Source organism: Erithacus rubecula, assembly GCF_903797595.1.
Source record: "Erithacus rubecula genome assembly, chromosome: 8".
In the NCBI taxonomy this organism is placed as follows: domain Eukaryota; kingdom Metazoa; phylum Chordata; class Aves; order Passeriformes; family Muscicapidae; genus Erithacus; species Erithacus rubecula.
Genome location: NC_136659.1, coordinates 28,225,141 through 28,250,078, shown reverse-complemented (window position 1 = coordinate 28,250,078; position 24,938 = coordinate 28,225,141). Strand labels below are relative to the sequence as shown.

Below are 24,938 nucleotides of genomic sequence, written 5' to 3'. Positions count from 1 at the left end.
CAGATCATTGTTTAGCAATTTAGGTAAAGCTGTTTCTGGCTTCCCATCTGGATGAAATAAATACATTATTGTGTAAAGTAGGTCATGAGCTAGACTTGTGTGTAGTAGGGAGGGTTTATGTGTACACAAGAGGCTGTTGCTGTGATTTAATTGGTTGCCTGTTACTAGCAAAGCCATGGCAAACGACTCACCTTTGTTATTTAGCAAGAGCTAAAGGTATCAAATTGCCTCTAAAGCCTAACTGGGCTGGCTGATAAAATGCCTCTTCTCCAGAAGTGACAAGCCAGCAGTGTGCACATGTCGTGTGCAATGGCTTCCCTGTCTGGCACCTTGTTGAGATGTAGTGATTTGATGGCCTTCAGCCTACATGGCTCCTGTGCAGGTACAAGTCTCAATAGGATTTCACATGTTGCAGTTACTGTACAGATTAGCTTTAGGGGAAATGTAATTGTGAATGCTTCCTTGAACCCCTGAAAAGCTGTGCCCAGAGCTGGATTGAGGCAGCTTCAAAGTAAAGTATCTTTGTGAGGTCAGAAATGTAAACATGCTTTTATTGAGAAATATGCTTCAGCAGATTTTGGCTTTGTATTTTTTTGAAGCTTTCCTATTCACTAACCCTTGCTTTTATAAATCCCATTAAAAAACCCTGTCAACAAAACAGTGATGTAATAACTTTAGCTAACTACTCTTATTTCATAACAGTTTATCTCTTAATTCGATCTGAGCCTTCAACATTTGCTTTTAAAAAAACCATCAGTCATGCAAGTGTTGGGATGTTTGTTCACTTTAGGGAAATTAAACTCAGCAGTCACTTCTTTAGGAGTCTTCAGCTAATTCCAGTCCAAGACAATCTGGGCTGCATGTTGCTGCAGGGCTGTGGCTCTATTGTGCATGCTGTGAAAGCTTGCTTTCAGGATGGCTAATGATGTACTATCTGTTTCCTGCTCCCAGGAGATTTACTGAGCTAAAACACTACAGCGATGAACTGCAGTCTGTCATATCACACCTTCTGCGAGTCAGGGCTGTAAGTATTTCCCATGTGTGTCGTGACAAATAGTATGATTTATTTATAAGGCAGTATTTCTTGTTTAGTCAAGAGAAGTGCTGTATGTGTTCTAGAATAAGGGTGGTTTTGCCTGAGGGAGTCTGTCTCTGGAGTGTGGATCAGGAGACAGCAAGAGGTGAGGGCACTGACTTTGCACAGATTTGGGAGGGGGAAGGAGTTCCAGATATGGTGGTTGGGTTTGACAGTGCACATTGCTAATCTGCCCTGTCCTGTGACAATCATGTATCACAGGGAGGTGTTCTAAAGAGCATCGAGGTGTCTGCTTCTCTCTACTCAGCAGACAAGTTGCTTTTGCTGGATGTTTGATTTGGGAAGGGCCTCAAAACACAGCTTTCTGGTCAGACATGTAATTGTTTTCCTGAGCTTGTAGTATGAATCCTTTATGCTTCCCAGTATATGTTTTCTTTTTTGGGCTCGTTCATTGATCTGCAACAAATAAAAGTATTTTTAATGCTGATAGCAGTTTCATAATGCTTTAAGATACTCCATGGGTTGAGAGTGGAAGGTTATTATTTGTTTTAAGGCACAGAAAGGAAATAGGATATTATAATTCCAATAATGAGAGCATGGTAGTTCTTTTTAGCATGTTCAACAGGGATTTGATTTTCAATGGACCTGTGTGGCAGAGCGCAGTAATGGATTGCTCTGCTAAACTCAGGTTCTTGAGAGAATTAATCACTCTTAAGAGTGGTGTTCTACAGGCAGTCCTGTTTTCTCAGGGTTGTGTGTGAGTCTGTTGGGCTATTTGTTTATGTTTCCTTTTTTTACTACTGCTGTGAGAGACACAATAATAACAATGGCAGCTCCTCTCATTCATTGGTACATGACAATTCCAAGGGCATTATCTGGATTACAACCCACACTTCAGAGTGTACACGTGTCTTTTCTTCTGAGGTTCTGCCAGCATTGTAGTGCTGGCTGCAGCAGGTATTGGCACTCCAAACAGCTGAAATGACCTCTAGCTCCAGCAATGAGTTCTGCAATGGATAGCTCATTTCCTTTCCCTCAGTTCACTCAGTTGGGTGGAAAAATCAAGTCACTTGTTAGAATTTTACTGAAGGTTTCCCTACAGTATTGGTATCAAGATGGACTTCTGACATTAAACAAGTGTGTGTATAAATTTGGCATTATTGAGATAAAGAATGCCTTATATTTTGTTATCAAAAACTGAAGGGAATTAGGTTATGGTCCCCACAGACATGTCCTATCAATGAGCACTTCCAAAGATAGATTTGAAATGCTACTTTTCAACATAGCTTTGATTGTGGCTGCAGTCTTCCAGGACTTAAGGCTATTGATTTTGAATTTATTTTTTTCTTTCAGTAGTGGCATATGTTAGATTTAGACCTAACCTAATCTTGTTTACCTGTATAAGAACATTAGGACTTTAGCTTGGAGTATGTTTGTGGGTTTTCACAAAGTAATTGCACTTAATGTTGATGACCAAAACCTGTCTATAAAATGTTTTAGAGGGTAGCAGACCGGCTTTATGGTGTCTATAAAGTCCATGGCAACTACGGAAGAGTATTCAGGTAAGAGTTCATCCAGTTTTTAAATCCATACAAAGTTATGAGGAGAGAGGAGGGAATTTCTTAGTTGTGTTGTTATGCTTTTGAAAAGCATATCTGAAACGTTTCATTGTCTATCTTGAAAAACTCTGTAATGAGATTTCTGTGCTGCATGCAGAGATTTCTGGACCTGCTGAGCTCAGTCTGTAGTGGAAGACCACAGCTTTTTGCTTTGTGTACCTTTGGGCCTTCTGCTGCTGCATTGGCATTTTGTTTCTTCAGAAAGTAACTCACTATTTTTCATGCAGTTTTCTCTGAAAAAGCTTCTAAGTTCTTTCAACGGATAAAAATCAACAATTGTATCTCTCCAATTTTAGTGGGTTTTAGAAGTGAATTTGCCAATTGTTTTTTTGATTTATATGAGGGAATTGCATGCTCAAGTTTTCCATCTCACTGGAGAATTGAGGAATCTAAACTTCTGGTTAAGGGAAACCTCCTGCTTCTACACACTGTTCAAGTGCTAAATTTAATTCTCTGGGTTAATGGATTGCAGATGTCTTTCTCATTGGGGGTTTTAAAATGAAATTAGGTGTAGTTCTGTAATAACACAAAGACAAACAAATATCAACATCAGCAGAGTAGAATGTTTATGAAAAAGTAAAGGACATAATAGATGCATTACACATGAATTATGCAAAATATAATGAGAACCTCTTTTTCCCTTGTAAAAAGAGTTGTGTGTGTAATTCTTGTAACTAAGAACTCCCAAGGTTTCTCAAAGCTGAGAACACAATTAAAATGGCAGAGTACATACTAGGATGTCCAGAACAAGTCTCTTGCTATCCTTTTTGTAGCTCTGTTTCTTTCTCTATCTAAATTATATCTTTCATGTGAATAGGTAGTTGAGACAATTGCAAGTTGGAATTTATGTTTTTTATGAATAGAACTAAACAGGAGTCTAGTATAAAAACATAAAGCTACATGCATACATAAAATAGTTTCAGGAGAAGTAAAATGCTTTCAAAAGTCAAATCCCACCCTTTGGTTTTTGGAATGAAAGGCTTCTATCTTCTATCCTGTAAGTCTGGAAAGCTTAGTATATTCTTGGTAAGCCCAAAATGTATTTCGGAAAGTTCACCATTGTTATTGTCCCTTGTCCCATTCATATTAAGTGGTGGTTTGGTTTTGTTTGTTTGATTTTTGTTTTAAATTGAGTTTCAGCTATTTAAACAAGATTATGCTCAAAATCCATTATGCTCAATATTTGTGATGATGAGTTTAGGGACAGTTGTTTTACAGAATGCCATAAATGCCCTTGTCACAATATCAGTGCTGTTCCTTAAAGAAAAAAAAAAGCAGTTTGACCAAGTCTAACTTTGAGGCAGTTTCCATTCAGGTGTCACCTGGAAAGAAACTATATACAGGATGCAGCTTATTAACTTCCCTTACCCTTCATGTGTGATGTTGTTTCTCGTTTGTTTTTCCTACAGTGAGTGGAGTGCAATAGAGAAGGAGATGGGGGATGGGTTGCAGAGTGCTGGCCACCACATGGATGTGTAAGTACTGACTGAATATCTGATAGTTTGATGGAAGCCAGATGTGGAACTCTCCCTCTTTCCTCTCTTTTCCCTCAATCCCAAAGTACATATGAGTACCAAGAAAGTTGGGGGTGCATTGTTTTTAGGTATACAGTGTTTCTGTGCCTTGGATGCAGGCACAGTTTTAGCATCCATATACTGTATTAAGTAGCTCAAAAAGCCTCAGGAGAACCAGAGGGATTTCTTTTTTTATTATTATTTTGAAATCGTAGAAGTGTTTGGAATCCTTCCAGTTTTTGTTTTAAGCTACTATGCCAGAAACTAGTGGAACACAACTGTAATGTACTACAGACCTGATGAGATCCATTTGGTTTTGATAGCAGCATTTTGTACCATGCAGTAGATGGCACATAGATTTGGACTTAATTACAGGGAGTTAAGAAATTTAATTAATTGGCACCAAAACTCCAGTGGATTCTTGAAACAAACACTGACTGGATATAATAAAGAATCCTCTCTCTTTGCATCTTTAGAGTCATTTGGCAGAGTGTGTGAAGCACAGCCTTCAAAATAAGAGTCTAGCACTTGGGAGTGCTCACAGAAGTGGTATTTTAAGCTCATGGCTTCTGCTTTTCAGGTAGCCACATACAGCAAGTGAAACAGCATTTCTTAGCACTCTGATTCCTCTCCTGTAATCTCACACAACAGATAAGTAACAACTCCAGCAAGAGATGGAAGATGTTTGACAATTTTTGCAATATTTTTTACCAATAAAGTGTAATTCCTGTGTAATAAAGTTCTCAGGTTTAGTTTATAGGGCAGATTTATTTATGTACTACTGCCTGATTTGTTATTGCTGGTGGCAGGTTAACAGGTTAATTGTTACTGGCCTGGCCAAGTGGAAGGGCTTGAAGAGCCATGCCCTCAGCTTTTTTGGAAGCTTTTATCTGCTTATTTTATTCTGCTTTTATGAAATCCTTAAGAATTGGACCACTTCTGAATAATTTATTTATGGTTCTGTGTTTTGTCTAATGGGGTGGTTCCCATAAAAGAAAAGCTGTAATATTTTCAAGACAGAGGGCTCTGGTGAGAATAAAGCAATGGAGAATGCATTCTGCTTTCAGAAGAAAAGTAACTGAAGTAGGGGTGGAATACAATGGTTAAGCACCTACTGTGACAGGCAGGAAGGGAAGAGGTTGTGAAAGCTTGGTATGATACAATGGAGTTAAAAATCACATGTAGGTTTTCAGTGGTTCAGATACACCACACCAAAATGTCAAACACCTGGAAATGCATAGCCAATTAAAAGAAGCTTGTCTCACTTCTCAGTCAGGAGGCTGAACCCTCTCACATGTCCATAATATTTAATATATCTGTCTGTAACACAGGGCTAGAGATCCAGTGTAATGGCAGTGGGTAACTGCTATTCTGGGTAATTTCACTCACTGCATGAAGTCTGAGGTAGCTTTCTTTGTCTGTCATCTCCTCTGCTCTGGCACTCTTGTATAACAGTAATCCCTTAGTGATTACAATCAAGCAAGAAGCAGTAGTGAGGTTCAGGAACTCATTCAGTGACCCATGTGGTTTCCTAGCAGTAAGGTTCATATCTATGATCTCTTTAAAGCATAACTTGCCAGTTCAGTTACCATTCCCATAACATCAGACAGGAATTTATTGCAACAAAAAGCTACTTCTAGAAGGTTGCCTAATATAGATGTTAAACTTCAAAACTAATTTAATTATTCTCTATCTACCCCATATGCTGTAGTCTTTACTTGATGTTTATTTAAGCTTTTGAGTTGTTATTGAGTAGTATGATCTAAAACTGCTAAAAGTTTGGAGAAGACACCCCAAAGCTTCTCTGGGTGGGTGCTTTATTACAAGATGAGGCTTGATAAAGAGACAGAGTATGCTGAGTAAGAGTAAATGCCTATAGCTACCATTTAAAAGATGAAAGAAAAAAATGCCAGACCTTTGACTTCTGTCCTTTATTCCATTCATGAGTGACCCTTTATCTCTGTATCAGCTATATCATTATATATTGAACCAGTCTACACTAAAACAAGGGCTAAGTTGACAGCTTACACAAAGAGTGAGACCATGTCCATGAGGCCTGTAGAACTTTCTGCAATGTTTTTCTTTAACACTTTGTCTAGTTTGTCTAAGTTTAGGCAGTCAGAAATGTAGCTTATTGCATTTTTCCCCCTCAAATCAAACTCATTATAAAAACCTTATAGGTAAGGTAGGATTTTGTTTGGTGTGATTTTTTGGTTGTTTGTTTTTGAGGTTCTTTTCTGAGAGTTGATCTGCCACAGATGAGCTCTAGCACTGCTCTAAACTTAGATTTTACTTGAAAATGAAATGTGGTCCATCTGCTGCCCTGAGAAATCTAACCACTACTAAAATTATTGCACTGCAGAACTTAAAATAGGGTAAGCCATTTATGACCTGTGTGGCTCCAGGATTTTTTCAGAACAAGTGTATTTTTCAACAGTTTTGACTTATTCCTGACTTTGATTCATAATATGAATTCTTGTTCTCCCTGTTCTTTAATCCCTTCTACTTAAACTGGTCTGCTGTTGCTGACCACTTCATGTGTTATGTTTATTCATCACCAAGAGCCTTGGTAGGGCTTTTCCTGGATGTGCCATGTCTTTGATTTCACAGAGCATTTAAACAACTCATCATACTTGCAAACTTCCCAAATTCATATTACTGGTTGCCTTTCAGCTTGAGGCTCTGCCACTTCTTCACAGAGCCAATTACTGGAGAGGCATAGGGGGAAAAGGAAAAATGCAAAGATTTTGCAAAATCTGGAAAGCCAAGAGGTGCTATAATTAGCATTTGGGTCACGTTGTACTGGTTGCTAGAGAAGAATAGAATGGACATATGCTCACTTCAGAGAGCCTGCAGATGTGTGAGAGATTGCCACATTGCTGAGAATCCAGACTGAGTTAGCAGAATAGATGAAGGTATTTGTGTGGGATCTCATTCATCCTGGTTATCTCCAGTGGCACGTGCCCTGAGTGCCAGGCTACAGAGCAATCTGATTTCTGTGGCTGTGCCAAATGAGATGTGCAGTTACTTCTTAGCTGTAGGCCTGTCCTTGCAAATCTGTTCAAGACAGTCACTTGGTTAGCAAAAACACACTAAATACTGTCAAATAAGCAGTATCAACTAGAAAAATAAAGTGCTTTTTGCTATTTGTGGGAGACATCAGCCTAAATAACAAAACTCTTGCTGAGTGCAAGAGCTGCAGATTTGGTCTAAGTCATTGTATCTCTGATTTTCAGGTGTGATGTTCACATTCCTGGCCCTTAATGCTTTAGGCCTTGAAGGTTTTATTTTACACCCTTTTTTTTTTTTTTTTTTCTTGGTACTACCTATTGACTGTCCACTGAAGAAAAGTAATAAATAGGAGTTTTTTTTCCTCCTGTGAGAAAAGCTGTCTCATCTTCAGCAGGAGACTTAGGTTTTGTACTTATCAAAAGATTAATTGTAGTAACAACCAAAAAACTGGGAATGTTGACATTAGCTGATTCAGAGTTTAATTAAAAACAAAGGAAAAAACATTTTTGGAAGTGCTCTTTGCTTTGTGTTATGGGTGTTTCTGTCAAACTGGTGTTCTCCCTTATTACTGGATGTGTATCCTTAAAGGTTAAATTAATCAGTAAATTTACCTTTAGCTGTGGCTGTTTTTCACTAGATATGCAGCTTCTATTGATGACATACTGGAAGAAGAGGAGCACTATGCAGATCAGCTGAAGGAATATCTCTTCTATGCAGAGGCACTGCGGTATGTGCAGAAGTCTGGAGCTCAAAAGGGAGCTGTAGACCTTTTCTCTAATGTGATGTTGGTGTTTAATTTAGTCTGGTATCCTCTTGTGTTTTCTGAGAAGGGCAAAGTCCACTGTTGTGGAGTCTCCATGTTCTTGTTTCTTAATCTGTTTCCATTTGATTGCCATGTGAGTGGCAATACAAATTAGAACTGATTTGATCAGTAGTGAAAAGACAGAAATGTTTAAATCTGTATACTATGGAAGAAAATGCTGTTTATTCCTCTGTTGCCACTGTTTCCTTTGCTTTTGGTATAATAGTGCCCCAATATGCTGAAAGCTCCAGCATTCAAATGAGATAGGCCAAACAGAGCTGCTACTATAGCTGCTGCTATGAATTCCAGGAACTTTTCAAAGTACAACTTTCATTTGCTGCACAGCGTTGTATATTTAAATACCAACTTTTTGTTTTGTTTTACATTAGTCATTGTCAAACAGTCCCCCCTAACAAGCATGGACACAAAAGCAAAATGCTTTGTGCTGCAAGGATGTGCTTAAAGCTATTGTGCTTTGGCTCTGAACCCCTTGGAGAGGTTCAGCAGAGAATTGGGCTGGCGAGTGCAGGGGCTGCTGTGTGGGAACCTGGAGCACTGGCAGCCTCTCCTGGGACACAAATGTGCATCCAGCTGTGGAGCACGGATGTAGCATCATCAGCCCACACAGGACTGGGACTTAGTGCAGGTGGTCAGAGCAAACTCCTCTTTTCCAGATGAAAGGCACTGTAGTCTGGAAGCAGTTTCTTGTTTCGTTGTTTAAGAAAGAAAATGTGATGAATTTAATGGTTGATTGATAGATTGCTGCTGTGACAAGTACCATCTCCAGGTATCTTTTGTCAAAGCTGTGATATTTCTGTAATGTATTTTGAATTGAACTGTTTTACAGTGGTGTCCTTAAGGAGGTGGTAGGGCTTGTATTGCTAAATGTATCTTAAAATGAGTCTAGAAAGAGAAGCAGAATGCTGCTGTATTAAAAACTTGGATCAAAGTATAAACAAAACTTGCTTTACTATGGCATTTTACAGAGCTGTGCAGTCTGTGATAGGGCTGTTGAATTTAGGCTAAATTAATAATTAGAGGTACTTCCTGTCAAAAACAAACAAAATATGATGCTATCTGTAAAGTGTAAATGGAGCAAACGTAGCAAAACAAAGTATTTCATGACAGATCTTTCATTACTTACTTTTCAGGGCAGTTTGCAGGAAGCATGAACTAATGCAATATGATTTGGAAATGGCTGCACAGGACTTAACATCTAAGAAACAGCAGTGTGAGGAGCTGGCAACAGGAGTGAGTCTTTTTCCACTTTCTTCTCCAAGATGCCTCTTTCTGAATTTATTTTTTACTTGAGCCAAGTTACTTAGAATGATATTTAAATGGCACCAGCATGCTGGCTGCTGCTTTTGAGAAGTGGTATCATATGAGCTGGAGACATGTGAGGCTTAAAAGTAACTTGGTTCTTGGTGACATAAGCTGTTTGTGCCAAACTTCTTTTATTGAATACTGAGCAAGTAGAGGGTTGCAGTAAATATGACTGGAGCAGGATAACACTCCATCTATGGACAACTCTATCCTAAAGATGAAAATGTTGGGAATTCTGAAAGACTTCCTTTGCTTTTTGAACTGTGGGTGTTACTGATATGTTGTGTTATCCATTTTATATGGGAGATAACATTACCTCAAATATTATCTGAAAATGGTAACTGACAGTTTTAGAATTTTTAATTATACTCTTGTATCTATTGTTGTTCTTTATGGAATGTCTTTATGGCTTTTGTTTCTCTTAGTTTCTCTCCTACTTCACTAGGAAGGCTGCTCTGAAAGTTTACCCTTGTCAGCCTTGAAGTGTTTGAACATCAAATTACCTCCTCCTCACTTTGCTTAGTCTAACCTGAGTCACCAGAGCTACTTATGAATTAATGTAATGGAAAATAAAGCAAAAAATCAGTGAAATAGAAAGCACAAATGCCAATAAAAGTCACCCAATGTCCTATGACTGTGCTCAGGACTTGCCAAACCTAGAGTATCCTTGTTTTTTGTAGACTGTGAGAACCTTCTCTCTGAAGGGAATGACCAGCAAGCTCTTTGGACAAGAAACCCCTGAGCAGAGAGAAGCCAAGATAAAGGTTCTAGAAGAGCAGATACAGGAAGGAGAGGAGCAACTGAAGTCTAAAAATCTGGAGGGCAGGTAAATGGATTTGACTGTTTCAAAGAAAACACAAGGCTTGTCTTAGCAAAAGTCCTTGACTGGATGCTCTTGAAGGTGTTTGCATTTTATAAGTGTTTTTAATATATTCTTGGTGTTTATGAGCTGTCTATAAAAGCTCCTGTCAGCTGCAAGTTGTGAAATAAAGTGCAGTACATGCAGTTAGCTTCTGGTCTGAGTGTATGGCTTATGTAAAACCTGATGACTTTCCCAGTTACTGAGCCCACTCTAATAGCTGACTTGCATGCTTTTATGTTCCACTAGTAATATATTTGGCAGGTGGGCTTGGAGGTCTGCAGCTGAATAGGCTGAGAGTCAAAGGCTGATTTGCTTCAAATACAGTATTTAGTTTGGTTTATGTGAAGAGTGCTGAGCCCATATTCTGCAACTTCTCATATGGGGGACACCTTACTCCTGTTTGAAAGAAATTAGAAGGTCTGGGGAGTTGTGTTTGGGTAACTGTTTCTTGGTGCTCTAATGAAATTTTCTTTAGGTATGCAAAAATGAAAAATAGGAGCTGATGTTCTTAAAGCAATGTGATTTTGTCAAAGCACGTCTGTTATATAACATGAGGGGCAAACTTGGTATCTCCTCATATGTTAGCATTAGAGCTGGAAAGATAAGACTAGGTCATGAATAGTTCAAAACAACAAGACACTCAGTAAATGCAGTATCTTAATAATTTTGGCAGATGTATTGGAGATGTGCTTTTGTAGCTCTGGAAGCAATTTTCGAGTGAATGCTAGTCCAGCACAAATGAAAGTATGAATTACAGATATATGCCTCCATTTTAGTTAAGGAGACCTGACTATATATCACCAAACCAACAAAGTTAATTTCTGAAGTGAATTGTCCAAGTTAAATTTGCATTGTAAATGTTTATTGTACTTCACTGTCTCACATCCTGACAAACAAGTGAGTTTTCATGCTGAAGAGACAAAGATTCTGACTTCACATTGAAAAAGAAACGTGCAGTGTTGTGTGCTGAATGTTGGCAGAAAGATAATTAGTTACCCAGCTAGAAGGCTAAGAATCTGAAGGGAAAAAGTATATTCTGACTTATGCTGATTCTATGGCAGTGATGCTTCCTGGGAAAAAAAGCACCAAACCAAACATCCTAATGTATCCTGTGAAACTCTAGGTTCAAACCCTTAAAAAGAAGGCAGAGAATTAGGTAGTGGTGCCAGTTGTAAAATGAGGACACTGAGGGATGCATGATATTTTCAGGACTTGATTAACTGACTGGATGCACTGAGATGGAGCACTCTTGTACACAGCTTCTCTGCTGAGTGTCCAGAGCAGAGGGTGGAACATGTAAAACATTTACTAACAGAAATAATTGCTTTACATTCCAGAGACTTTGTGAAAAGTGCCTGGGCTGACATAGAACGATTTAAAGAGCAGAAGAATCATGATTTGAAGGAGGCACTTATAAGCTATGCTGTTATGCAGATCAGCATGTGCAAAAAGGTATGTGTGCCTTGGGAAAGGCACGCCCAGTGTGTTTGCCCTGCCAGCAGGGGGGCACATTCAGGCTGTCAGTAACTGGGAACATGAAGATTGGAAGTCACTACCATAAAACCTCCCACATACTCCATCCTACTTGAATCAGTGACATCTTAATGTTGAGATATAGATATAAAATAGATAGTGTGGTCCAATCTCAATGTGGCCTCTTCCTCCTTCTGTGAAGTTCTATGGAACTTCTTTGTGAAGTCTTCTGTCAAAGAAATTTGTTGATGAGGTTTGCAAATAGAGTATATTCCCACCTATTGATTTTTAACTGTTCTTTTAAAAGGGAATTCAAGTTTGGACAAATGCAAAGGAATGCTTCAGCAAGATGTGACTACCTGGAAATGAATTCCTCCTCCAAGTGCCAGAGAATGGAAGCACAGTGTATAACACCAATGTTATATTGCTACATGACTTACATACAAATCATGAAATAAATGTAATTGTTAATAAAGGATGGAAAGGACATGTTGTTAAATGTTTAGCCCTGACTGCCACTTCTGTGGCATGTTTTATATGTGGTAGCAAATAATGCAGGGGTAAAAGAGTTACTGAAAACTACAGCTCTGTATTGGGACAAAGGTATTGGGAAAGTTATCCCAGAAAGTATGAACTAAACTGTTCAGAGACTTGTGAAGCACCATGCTCTGTAATGTGTAGATCACTTCCAGATGCCCTTCTTTCCAACCCTTGCTGTTAAGAATTTTTAATGCTCAAGGGTGATTTGGTTTTAAAATGGGGCACATAGTTGTGTTCTCGAGGTCTACACCATAAGAGAACAAAAAAATGAAATATTGTAATGCCTAGAGTTCATATTTAAATGCCTTTGCATGTCCATAGAGAAATACGTTTTTCCAGAGTTCAGGTTAAGCAGTCTCAAACTCCTGAGATGTTTGAAACTCTCTACAGTAGAGGTGTTGTACAGTGGTTTCATAACTATTCTGCATTTACTGGTTCCCACTTCAGTTTTGATACGGGCATTGATTTCTTACTAAACTTCTTCCTGCAAGTAAAGGAGACTGGTGATCCAGCTGAGCAGAAAAACCAAAGTCAAAGCTGGTAAGAAGCAGATGCAACTTCTCTCTGGTTGTTTGGAACCTGTTTACACTTGGTGTGATTCTGGCTTGTGGCACCTGTAACTGAAGTGGTTTGGTTCTTAAATAGTTCTTAATGAAGGTGCTGAAATAATAAACCTGGTGCAGCTTCTGCCCTACTTCAGAGCAGTGATGTGCAGAACCCACAGGGAACCAAGCTGTCTGTTTGGCCCTAATGATGTTTCAGTGTGTGTGAGTGTATCTGTACATGTGTATGTATATACACACCTGTATGACATTATTTGCAGTTAAAGGATTTGCATTAAATGTTCCAATTATGAAAATCTCTTACCACTGTCTAATATTGGGCTTTGTCTACATCCTAACTGAAAGTTCCTGAAGTCTTGTGGAATTTGTCAGACTTGTTTGCTAGTCCTGAAGGAAGCTTTGTAATAATCTGTTGAAAAGTGTATTTAATTATTTTGGATTATAACACTATTCAGATTTTTTTTTTTTTAAGAGATACTCCAGCTTGAATGTTCTTTTGATAAAACTATCTAAATGTATTTACTGGTATGTCCCATGTTACTTTTGTCTCTTCAACCTTTCTTTTCTATAAAACTGTTGTAAAGAACGCATAGGTCTGGTGCACACTATGGCTTAAAACTCTGAAGTAAAGTGCTGGTACTCTGATAACCTGTGTTGGATTTTTCAAAGCCTTTGACAGTGACATGCCTGGCTGAGAGATGATGTTGGGCACAGAGGTCTCTTCCTTCCACATCTCCAAGGAGAAACATTGTTCCATTCAGAGGTTGCAGTATCCGGTTCTGATACAGGCTAAAGGACTCTCACATTCCAAACCAAGAAGTTGCACACTTGATGTATTCAGTAAACCTTCTAAAAGGGTGGTGCCTTAATACAATACCATGAGGCACTCAGAGTAGGTATTTTTCATGCACTTTGATTTTTGGTAGATCTTTCTGGTGCCTCCTTCCATGTGTCACCTGCTGTACAGCTCATTAAATGTATTAGTATTCTTTTTTTTTTCCTTGCTAGTTGTACTAAAATTTAAGAAGGGAACAAAACAATTCTTGTAAGTTTTGTGCCAAATAAGATAAATAAAATTTCTCTTTGATATTTTTGTTATGTTGGTTTATTTTTTTGTAAAAAACTGTCTTTCCTATTCTGAAAACTGCTGTTTGATTTCTTGAAAGTGGTTCTTGTCCATCTTAGCTCTCAAGTGGCCTCCAAATTGGGGTTTAAAATTTGGTGAATTATGCACAGCTTCCCCTTCAGGCAGGAATGTAGTGCTAAGGCCAAAATTAGATGCTTGCTACAATTCAGCTGTCTGAATTTCATGTATGTCTCCATCTAGTTAAGAGAAGATGCTTTTGAAAACATTCTGCATTATTTGGCAGAAATTATGTGAGAGGCAAATTAAGGGTAATTTTCAATAACTTTGCTTCTTTTACTTCTGTCTTTCCAGGAAAGCATTGCATGTGGTCTGTGTAGTTTGGGAATCATAACAAACCGTGACAGTTTCTCCTCATCTTTTCACTTTTCATCTTTTTAAGGTGAAACCAGCCAATTAATGGCTGTTTCCATGTGGGTAACAGAGCCCACGTGACAGATGTACAAAGTGTGGATTTAACCCCTGTCACTTGTTCCACTTTGTCCCTTATCCAGTAAACATCAAAAATGGGTGCCTTGAGAATTACAGCAGATAAGAAGAATATTTTAACCTAATCTTGATAAAATGCTTGTATGTGAAAATGTTTACCTGCCTGGATCACCTGATCTGCTGATCCTGCTGCTCCTGCCCCAGGAGGCTTTGCTGGGTGGATTATCACTGCTCATGCCATCTCTGACCTTCCCCATTACTGGACCCTGTCTTGTCAGTGCATTTTAGTTGCTACTCTTGTCTCTTCCTGAAATGTAGCTGGAGTGACAGAGCCAACTGCAATGGAAAGATAGAGTTTTATGAACTCTCTGTTTTTTAATGTATTATTTCAGTATCTGGCACATCAGCCCAAGCAGCATTAACTGGCAGCTGTGTGCAGGGACTACCTTGGCAGGCACAGAGCAAATCTTGGAGCTCGAGCCTCAGTGAGGATCTTGCCTTGTGCAGGTGAGCCAGAGGAAAGTGCTGGCTGTGGCCAAGCACACAGCAGAGCCAGCAGAGCAGGGCTGCAGTCCCAGAGCACTGCAGCTCAGGATATCTTCCTGTATCACTCTCTCTCCTTTGTTCATCTTGGTTCAAAAACTGAGAAACACTTTCTAATGTTGCCTAAAGGGCGACACAGAAGGAAATTGTCTTAATTCCCTGTGCTTGTCACACAAGGCAGGGCTCTAATCCACATTTCCTTGTGCCTCTGTCTTGTGTTTGCCTGCAGAGATCTGTGAGGAGCAGAACCCACACAGGGCTGCTCTAGAAATAAGGCAGAGAGGAAGCGAGTGGAATGAGAGCTGGGAAACTTGGAGCACAGGCCTTGGTGTGAAATCCAAGTATATATACAGTATATGTACAGTATTATCAAATACATATACAGTATTATCAAAAGGATTTTGTGATTCTGACTTTCTGAAGAGTCAAATGCAGAAGAGAAACTTTTATGGTTGGTCTTGTTTGTTCGGGTTTTTGTTTGTTTGGGGTTTTGTTTGTTTATTTTGGGAATTTTTTTTTTTTTTGGCTGCCTTTTGGTTGCTTTTGAACAGCTTATCTAGACTGGCGTTCCTAATGCTGTGTTTTCTTCAACAAAAATCTTTTGCTGTGATCAGTTGTAGAACAAATCTAAAACATGAAACAAAGACAAATTGGGAAGGATTTTGGGTTTGGAGGAACACAGCTTCAGACACAGCTTCTGTTCTGGAAGAACAGAGTATTTGGAGGTAAGGAGAGGTGGTGCCATGCCTGGGCAGGTAAGGACAAGGTAAAGCTGCACATGAGGGCAGACAGGTTTGAGGAGAGATACACAAGAGGGTGAGTAAGGAGATGAAGCAGGGAAGGACAGCAGAGATGGGATGGGTGGTGGAACTGGAGAGGAGAACAGATGGAAAGCTTCTGTACCTGCAGGAAAAGGGAAAAGCAGCTGTGTGGTCCTTGTTTTGGAGAAAAAGTGAGGAAGATGAAAGCAGGAAGGTAAGGAGGTTTCAAGAGCTTTCAAAGACATAATACTAATGGTAGTGTAATGATAATCTCAAACTGGTAGTGATGACTGTGGTCTTGAAGCTGAGTTCAGCACTGATAATGGTGTGATAGCTCAGAAGGAATGATTTAATTTTTTTCTGATGTTTTGTATCAATATTTACTATGGTAGTTTTTACCTTTCTGAATAAATAAAACAGGAGAAGCTGCTTCAGGCTTCAAAAACCCAGCACAAACTTTGTGGGCACCCCAATCCTATAAACACCAGCATAATCAGCCATGGGATCTGGGGGCCTGCTGTCTGATGCAGCTCTAAAAGAGGCTGCCCCAACAAGCCAGGGACTACAATTAATAAATAACTTCCTCATCTGTAGCAAACATGTTCTGTTATCTGCAGATATCTGTGGCATGTGATAACACCAATTACATTCTCTTCAGCTCTAAGTGGCTGCAGGGGATAAAAGGTGATGTTGTGGTGAGGATCCCTGGGATGCAGAGGTGGAAAATTGTGGAGTTGGAGGGAAAAGGCAACCCCGACTGCCCTCTGGTGGGTCTCCAGCAGGAGCTCGGGATGCAGGATCCAGCTGGAGGGAGGTCAGGCCACCCTCTCCCCTGCTGCCCTGCAGAGCTAGGAGAGCAGTGCCACAGCCATGGTGGAACTGAAGCAGAAATGCAAAGGGATGGGTAATCTGGAGCAGTTTTCCATGCAGGCTGTAGTGCTGAGTTTGTGTCCTGCTGTAGGTTGCTGTTAATAATACAGTGCATTACAATGTGACTTGCAGCTTGGGTGCCTTTTGCATTGCACAAACACTGCTGTGCATTGGACTCAGAGGTTTCTGAGCTAGCAGTATTTTTATTTATTTATTTTTAATAACTGCTTGGATGTGGTGCCAGCAGCATGGTCAGAAGGAATGATCTGTGGCCACCTGTGCAAGCTGCAGTCCTGAGTAAGAGATGGCAAAGTCACCCTGCCCCAGTGCTGCTTTGAATGAGGTTTTTGTGAAGTGTGTGCTTGCTGGTGACAGAGGCCAAGCCTCGTGATGGTTGTTCCTGGGGCCTAAAGGACAGACTTTTTTTTTTGTTAGATTCCAAGCACAGTGCTGGTGGCTTGTGCCTCTCACCTCTGGTGGCCCCACAGACACTGGATGCTCAGAGGGCAGCAGGGCAGAGCTGTGGGCTCCTTGTGCTGCAGCCAGGTCCTTCCTAGCCACATGACAGAGCTGTACATCCCTCTCACCTGTTATTGCCAGCCTGGAGAGGGTGTTGCAACAGCCACTGCTGTGTGACATTCCCTGTCCTCTGCCATGGGTTGTGTTAGCCCCACAGATCATCCTGCTCATTCTGAGCTGTCTCTGGTGCTCCTGCTGTTGTTCAGAGGGGCTCTTCCCCAGCCTGGCCATGCTGGGGCTGCCTGGAGCTGTGCAGGGCCTGCCCCTGACCTGCTCCTTGCTGCCAGCAGGTGATTCACCACTGCCTCCCAGCAGCACAGCCTCCTTCCAGAGGCTCCCTAATCCCTTCCAGCTCCATCTCACCCCTGGTCTCAGTAATGCTCTTACTGCCCAGACAGCACAGAGCCAATGGGAGAACACAGCAGGACCCTGCTTCCCTAAACAGTTCCCATTTCCAGTTGCATCCTGAAGGCTTTAATCAGATTTTAGTTTATTTTGAGGAATGCTAGGCTGTGGTTCTGATTCAGAGCAGGACTGGCTCAACTGGAGGGAGGAGAGCTGCAGCGTGGTGGATTGCTCCATTAATACTATTGCTCCATCAAGGAAACTGTAATCTCTTAAAATGAGAATTAATTTGACAAGATTTGTTTTTCCTGAACCTGTTGATTGGCATTAATCTCTTTTAGCTCTGTATCAACTATTCTTTTCCCAGGGATTAGTTTCAGACTTTCATAAACAGACAAAATATCAGCCTTCTTTTAGACTTGTGGAATTTCTCCTGATATCCAAGAACTGTTGAAAATCAACATCCCTGATTCAGAGATCTCTTATGTTGAGACTTCTATAAGCTTGAGAAAAAGCTGCATGGAACTGGAGATACAGGCATTAACTTAAGCAGCTAATGTCTGGTGCTGCACCCTGGGTGTGTCTCAGGAGGAAATATCCCCTTGTGATGGAGTTAAGGCACAGCTGTGGTTGAAGAAGAGCATGCACAGACCATGATTTGGCTTCAGCATCCTCCTAAATGGAGTGAAAAGCATATTCTTGTGTGGTTTAACACATTATTGCATTATAGCTCTATGCTGCTGCTGAAGTTTGACTCTGACATCTCAAAATGAAAGTGAGGAATTAACCTTTGAACCACATAAAGTGTCAGGAATATTCACAGATGGAGTGGACTCATTTGTGAACTAGGAGTAGCCAAACTGTTAGAGGAGATCAGGAATCCTCTTTTCAAAGTCTGAAATCTTTCCCAGTGTGAAATCTTCCCAAAGTACAGTTTCTTTATATGTAATTGATCCCCCCTAATCACTAATTTCTCTTTATGGTTGGCTTTAGCATTCTCCCCTCCACTTTATCCTTTACTTTTTATTTGTTCTGTAAGCCTGGACAGGGGTTTCAACATGTGTTGCCTTTTTCAATTTCAGGCCACTTACTTAAAATATCCAGAAAAAAATTACTGGTGATCATTCACTTTCTGTTCAAACTCCTTCTCCCTGCTGATGTAGTTACTGCTATTTTTAGCTTTAAAATGCTAAATACATAGTGCTTAGCTGGGCTTTTTCTGTTTCCTACCAACAAATATAATGATTTCAATTACAAGGCAATTTAGTGTTTGCTGGATTTCATGTTACTTTTCAATTTGAAAACATTTCCTTTTTCTCTCTCGTGTTGACATTCACAGTGGAGCTTCCTGGGCTGGAGTTAAATGAAGGTGATGATGATAAGTAAAATAAAGTGATGTTTGCCAGCAAATGTGTGAGTGGCAGGACAGATGCCTCCATGCTGGTCCTTGGCAGATGGTCCTGGGGAATTATTGACTCGGTCCAGGAAATGTTTTTCCTTTCCCCCTGTGTCCAGTTACTGGAGCAGGATGGATTTGGCACTGCAGTGCTGGAGATTCCCAGCAAACACACAGGGACTGGGGAGTGCTGGGTCTGATGGAGAGGCTCCTGGAGGGTCAGAGGGCAGCAGGTTCCTGGTTTGGGGATGCTGACAGGATTTGTCTGATTTTAGGGAAGCAGAGGGTGGTGAGTAGCTATAGGACCCTCCCTTTGTGAGCTACTAACCTCGGTGTTGCAACATCCCTCTTTGAGCAGGCAGATAAGGATGCAGAGGGGAAATTAGCTGCTAATAGGAGCAGGGTTGGAGATAAGCAGGGGGAAGAAACCAGAGCTCTGCAAGCCCAGCTGGAGGTTTGTGTAAGGTTATGTTTGGCAAACACACTCTCAGCTCATGGAAGAGTTTATAAATTTGGCCTCCAGGACTGACTTTCACATCAATCTGCCATTGTCAGCAGCTGGGTTGGGGTTACTTTTTCCATGTGAGGAACATGTGGGATGCAAGAGCTGTGGTCTTGAGCAACAGAGCTGGGAGTTGGTGCCTCAGGTTAGAGTGGCCTGTGTGGGGTGAGGTGGCAGTTTTGGGTGTCCTGGGCAGAGTGAGCTGCCTGAGCAGGTACACAGGGTTGTGGGTTCAAAAGTTGTTCCTGACATCTTTACCAGAGGGTGAACCTTTCCTCTCTTCTCGCCTACCTTTCATTGGCACATGAATCTTTCTACCAGGTATTGGTAACACTCTTGTGTTAAGTTTGTGCCTGCAAATGTGTCATAACTGTTGATTTAATGTGTTGCCCACTCTGTGGCATTGTGCAGGCTGGTCCATTTCCTTCATTGCTTTTATTCTGGACACTCCAGCTCCACAATTGTTCGCCTTTAGCCTCCCTTTGTGCTGGTTCAATTCCTTCAAACTTGTTTAGTCTGCATGAGCCTGATGCTCAGAAAATTGGGGTGGCTCCTACTGTGGCCATCCACAGTACACAGTCTTCCCATTGGAAGAAAGTGCCACAAAAACCTTTATCTCTCACTTAAAATGCAATTGCATCCGTGATTTCTTTCTGTTCTTCCTACCCACTGGTTAGGATGGAAAGGGTCTCAGTAAGTGTTGCTGAGATATCTGCTTCTTCATGTGCAGACTCCTCTAAGTTCTCTAAGCACTCCCAGGAGCTGTGGTGGCACTGTCTTTACAGATGGCTCCATAATTGCATTTCCGTAACTGGAAATGTAAGCTTGATCACATTTTGTGTGTTGGCTCTAGAGAGGCAAGAACTGTGTTCCTTGAAGGACATTCTGTTAACCAGAAATGTGTGGTTTTTTTTGCAGTGACTGAAGAGCTCTCACCAGCATGGATTGCCTTTCAGATTGGGTTGAGCACCCACCATCAGCAATGCTTCTCATCTCACCATTTGTATTCCTGCCCTTTTCTCTTCTGTCTCCAGCCAACAGTGCTTTGTCCTTTTGTCTCTAAAAGCTGCAGAGACTCTTGCTTAGCTTTGATATGAATCATGTCCCCAGCAGTGATTTTTTCCTTTTTTCCCCATTGTCCTTACAGAGTGAGTGGCAATTCCTCTCTGGCTAGCTTGTCCAGGAATTCTTCAATTGCTGCCCTCCAAAGCCCTGATGTTCCTGTATCAAGGTGACCAGGATTCACTTTGGAGGAACCTCTCCTGCTGCAGGACAGTGATGTGGAGCACAGCAGCAGGCAAGAGGGGCACTTCCCCCACTGGAATATCCTTTTCAAGTTTTACAGCTATCCCTGAATAGGGGCATTTCTGGATCCAATAAATGGAAAAAGCTAACTGTTGTGTGGCTCTATGGGAGCTCCAAATCCAGTTATTAGATTGCCATAATCTGTGGGAAGAAAGGAGAATAAAGCACAAACCATAAATATCCTCCTCTTGCAGACTGATTGTGCCATTGTTGTAGTCCCTTGGGTCAACACACATCCAAGATGTTCCTCACCTCCAGGTGTCTGAAGAGGCTAATACTTGGAAGAACAAGCTGCTCTGCTGATTGTAAGAGTTCAGTCAGACTTGCATGTCTGAGCAGACAGGACCTGGAGTAATTTCGGTGCAGCATCCCTGGGTGCTGGGTGTGACAGAGAGTCACATCCCCAGGTAGGTGTTTCAGGCAGGTTAAAAGAATTGCTCCTTGGAGATCCCTCTCTGTCTGCCTTGACTGCACAGGGACTTGCAGAGAGATAATTAGATTTCAGATGCAGTCTACCCTCGATAAGGAACAGAGAGAGCAGTGGATTTCTGTGGGTTTGCTTTTTGTTTTGGCCTCTTTTTGTTGCTAAATATTAGAAAGTGGGAATTTTACAGAGCCTTCTTGGATTTGATCCAGAAACACTAGATTTGCTGTTTTCTAGGAAAAGGAACTCCTGTCTTAGAGGTGTTGTTTTTTCCCTCTCTGCTTGAAAAAAAAAATAGTTTGTGGGTTAATGTCGCTCCAGCACTTGGATTTATCTGCGCAGGGCATTCATCCCAGAGCAGCCAGGTGCTGGCTGGAGAGCTGGGTGTTGTTTGCCCCTGGGGATGGCTGTGGGCTGGCAGAGAAGAGTCAGTGGTGCTATCTGGGCTCCCTGTGCGCCGCCAATCTGCAGACGGATGTGTTTCAACAGGAAAAGTAAATCCTGTCCGTACCTGCGCTCGCTTGCTCTGCCGGAGCCGAGTCGCAGCGCTGGCCGCAGGCACCGGCAGCGCCCAAGCAGCGTCACTGCCGGGGCCGGAGGCTCTTGTGCAAGCCCCGAGCAGCCGGGGGGGCCGTGCCGGGCTCGGGGTGCAGCCCCAGCCGGGTTTTGCAATGCGAGCGCCGCTCCGGGCTCCGCGCTGCTCCCAGCGCTGCTCGCACTCCGCGCTCGGAGCTCCGGCAGTCCCCGCTGCTTCCCGACCCCGCTCCCATCCCCGCTCCCTGTCCTGCTCCCATTCCCGCTCCCCATCCCCGCTACTTCCCGACCCCGCTCCCATCCCCGCTCCCCATCCCCGCTCCCCATCCCCGCTCCCTGTCCCCGCTCCCATCCCCGCTCCCATCCCCGCTCCCCGTCCCCGCTCCCATCCCCGCTCCCCATCCCCGCTCCCATCCCCTCTCCCCATCCCCGCTCCCCAACCCCGCTCCCATCCCCGCTCCCATCCCCTCTCCCCATCCCCGCTCCCATCCCCGCTCCCATCCCCTCTCCCCATCCCCGCTCCCATCCCCTCTCCCCATCCCCGCTCCCATCCCCGCTCCCCATCCCCTCTCCCCATCCCCGCTCCCATCCCCTCTCCCCATCCCCGCTCCCATCCCTGCCCGCACTCCGCTCAGTCCCCGCCGCTCGCTGTCCCCTGTGCGCTCCGCCAAACTCGGCGTTTGTCACAAACCCTGGTTGACATCACGGTGACACGCGGGGAGCGCGGTTTGGGCTTTGGGGACCGCGCACGGCGAACCTCGCTCAGCCAAACACCTCTGTGTCCAGCGGGGTTCGGCAGAGAACCCCGAATCTAGACTAAAACAAGCCAAAAAAGAGAGACTGATGATTTAAGGTGTGCTTTTCACAACGGGACCGACCGCTTTAGGGTCTCTGCTTATTTGGCTTTTCTTTGCAAATCAGGCCACTTGTCACGAATTTTAGGAATGGAAAGAAATCTGGAATCCCCAGGCCCCCGGGTGGCAGTCACTGCTATGGGATAAGTGTTTGCAAATGACAGCTGGTACTCTGCACTCGGCGTGGTGGGAGGGAGGAGAAGCCACTTCTGCTATTTGCCAGCACTCTCAGGGAAGAAATGCTTGCTAGGCAGACTGGTTTGTGACATAAATGTAGAACAACAGCACAAAAGAAACCCTAAAGAGCCATCTAAAACCTAAGAAAAGCCACATGCTGTTGGTCTTGTCTTGCAAGTTGATAAATTGTCTTTGATCTAATGATGAAAACAAAATCCTTCAGCTCAAGTTTTTCCTACTGGACAGTGTCTGTGAGAGAAACTATTTCCATTTCTGGACCTGGAAAGTTAAAATCAGAGAAATAACTTCTTTGCTTATGGCTCACATGTCAGAGAAGAGGCAGATCTTGGCCATCATGCTTCCACCCCCAGCCAGACTTCCTCAATGTTTGGAGCAGACTGATCTGAGTTCTTTTATCATTCATGGCTCTAGATATAAAACTTTGTTCTAGCTCCTTTGAGACTCTTTTTGGATTCCCCATTTGGCTGCATCTCTGACAGGATCTTTAGGAGCAGAGTCTGAACTTGTACCTCCTGTTTACAAAAAAACCGAAAAAACACCCCAGGGCAGAGAGTGTGCAGTCAAGGTGCTCTGCTGTCCTGCAGCCTTTTCTGTGCTGCCTTTCTCCAGCTGAGTGGGAGATGATTCTTTCCCTTCCTCTAAGCTCAGCTACTGTCAAGCCCTAATTTTCTTTAGTTTTTTCGTCCCTATTTGATAATTTATGTCCTTTTTCCTTGTGACATGGTCTTTTGCTCATCCTTAATGTTTCTGTCTTTTCTCAGAGAAGTTGAAGGAGTCAAACTGGGTGAGTCTGTGCCATCCTGGCTTTGGCACTGGTGGTTTGGATGCAGCCATAAATCCTGAGACTTGGAAGGAGCTCATCTACTGACAGCAACACACCCGTGGGTCTGCTTGATGCAAATGATTTGTGATGTATCACTGGGCTGGGCTGCCAAGATGTAGGTTAGGGGCAGATGAGCTGGAAATCGCTGCAGAAAGATGAGGACATGTAGTCAGCCACCTCCATCCTCCGCTTTCAGTGTCAGTGGCACAAAGCAGGAAAAGGAGAGCAGGAAAATGGATTCAGCTGCCAGCAGTTCACACAGTGAAGGGCTGGTGGGGCTGTGGCAAAGGCTGTCCCTGGTTGCTGGGGGTCCCTGTGTTCAGGGGTCAGGCAGGTGGGCACAAGGGGTGCCAGTGGTGGCTGTGCTGCCCCAGAGCTGCACATTCCCAGGGCTCTGTCTCCTCTGCTCATCCCCTGGGCAGGACACTGGCAGACTCTGCCCTCTTTCAGTCATGTCTGAGCCATTTATGGCCACAAGTCAATGCCAGTATGAGATTCACTGGGACTTGCTGGCATCCTTAAACTCTGTTTTAAGAGGGGATCAGACTTGCTCCTCTGCACTGTGAACAAAATCAGCTTTTTCTGCTCCAAGAAGAGTCCTTTCTGTGGGGAATGCACTGGAACATTCCTCAGGGCTGGGGAGATGCAGAGCTCCCTGTTTTTGCAGAAGTTATGGGAGGGGGAAGGGGAAATGGAGACACAAACCACCTGGTGCCGTGGCCAGCATGGCCTGTCCACTTTAGGAAATAAACTGACGACAAGTTCCCCCTGTGTACCATGGTCCCCTAAACTTGCATTTCATACCAGTTTAGTGCCTGGTGCCTGCTGATGTGAATTTGGAGGGAGAAACATGCTGTGGGATGCTACTTTAGGTTGTGCAGTGAAGCATGTGACTAGCTGGCAATTAATGAAATGGCAGAAAAGGGTCTTTGAGCTGAGATCACCTGTATTTTGTTCTGTGTGAATTGCTCTGCCCTGTGACTGCCCTGCTGCAGACAGCAGCTACTCATAACCTCTTTCTCCCAGTGGTCCCCAGGAGCAGATATGGTAATTCCCAGGGTAAATGTGTGACTGACTGGGAAATGCACCAGCTGCCATGCGAGCCTCCTTTGCTGTGAGTGTGGTCAAGTGCAACCCAAGGCCCTGGAGGCTTCTCCTTCCCTCACTTATCCATGGCTGTCCTGCTGTTGCTGTGGCTCTCTGGATCCCCTGGAGAGCAGGGGCTGCCACCAGGGAATGTTGTGCCTGCCTGGGGCTGCAGCACAGCTGCTTGATGGAGCTGGACATCTCCAAAGAGGAACTTACTTTTGTTTTCCTTTGGTTCCTCTGCTTTTCTTACTGCCTTGTTCCTTGCAAAATGTGCTTTGCTCCTCCAGGTAGCAGCTCTAGGCTGCTTCATGCTCCCTGTCAGTAATCCTTTATTCCACACCACAAAGCAGGGGCTGCAGAAGTGCCCCCATGTCTCTGCTGCCTTGTTTGCTGTATCCTTGCTATTTGCACTCTTTGGTGATTGCAAAGCCAGGGAAGCTTGGAAGGGGTCTAGAATA

At 42.9% G+C, this 24,938-nt stretch overlaps 1 protein-coding gene across 2 annotated transcripts in view; it reads left to right on the top strand.

Annotated features, from left to right (window-relative positions):
• The window catches only part of SNX4 (sorting nexin 4), a 32,551-nt gene extending 18,718 nt beyond the window's left edge, over positions 1–13,833 (top strand). For both annotated transcript variants that reach the window (XM_079310961.1, XM_079310960.1), the window contains exons 7-14: positions 952–1,024; positions 2,537–2,598; positions 4,065–4,130; positions 7,819–7,908; positions 9,135–9,234; positions 9,987–10,132; positions 11,506–11,620; positions 11,949–13,833. In XM_079310961.1, the coding sequence (XP_079167087.1) occupies positions 952–1,024; positions 2,537–2,598; positions 4,065–4,130; positions 7,819–7,908; positions 9,135–9,234; positions 9,987–10,132; positions 11,506–11,620; positions 11,949–11,996 (700 nt within the window). In that variant the 3' untranslated portion in view covers positions 11,997–13,833. The remainder of the gene's footprint in view (positions 1–951; positions 1,025–2,536; positions 2,599–4,064; positions 4,131–7,818; positions 7,909–9,134; positions 9,235–9,986; positions 10,133–11,505; positions 11,621–11,948) is intronic.
• The last annotated feature ends 11,105 nt before the right edge of the window (positions 13,834–24,938 follow it).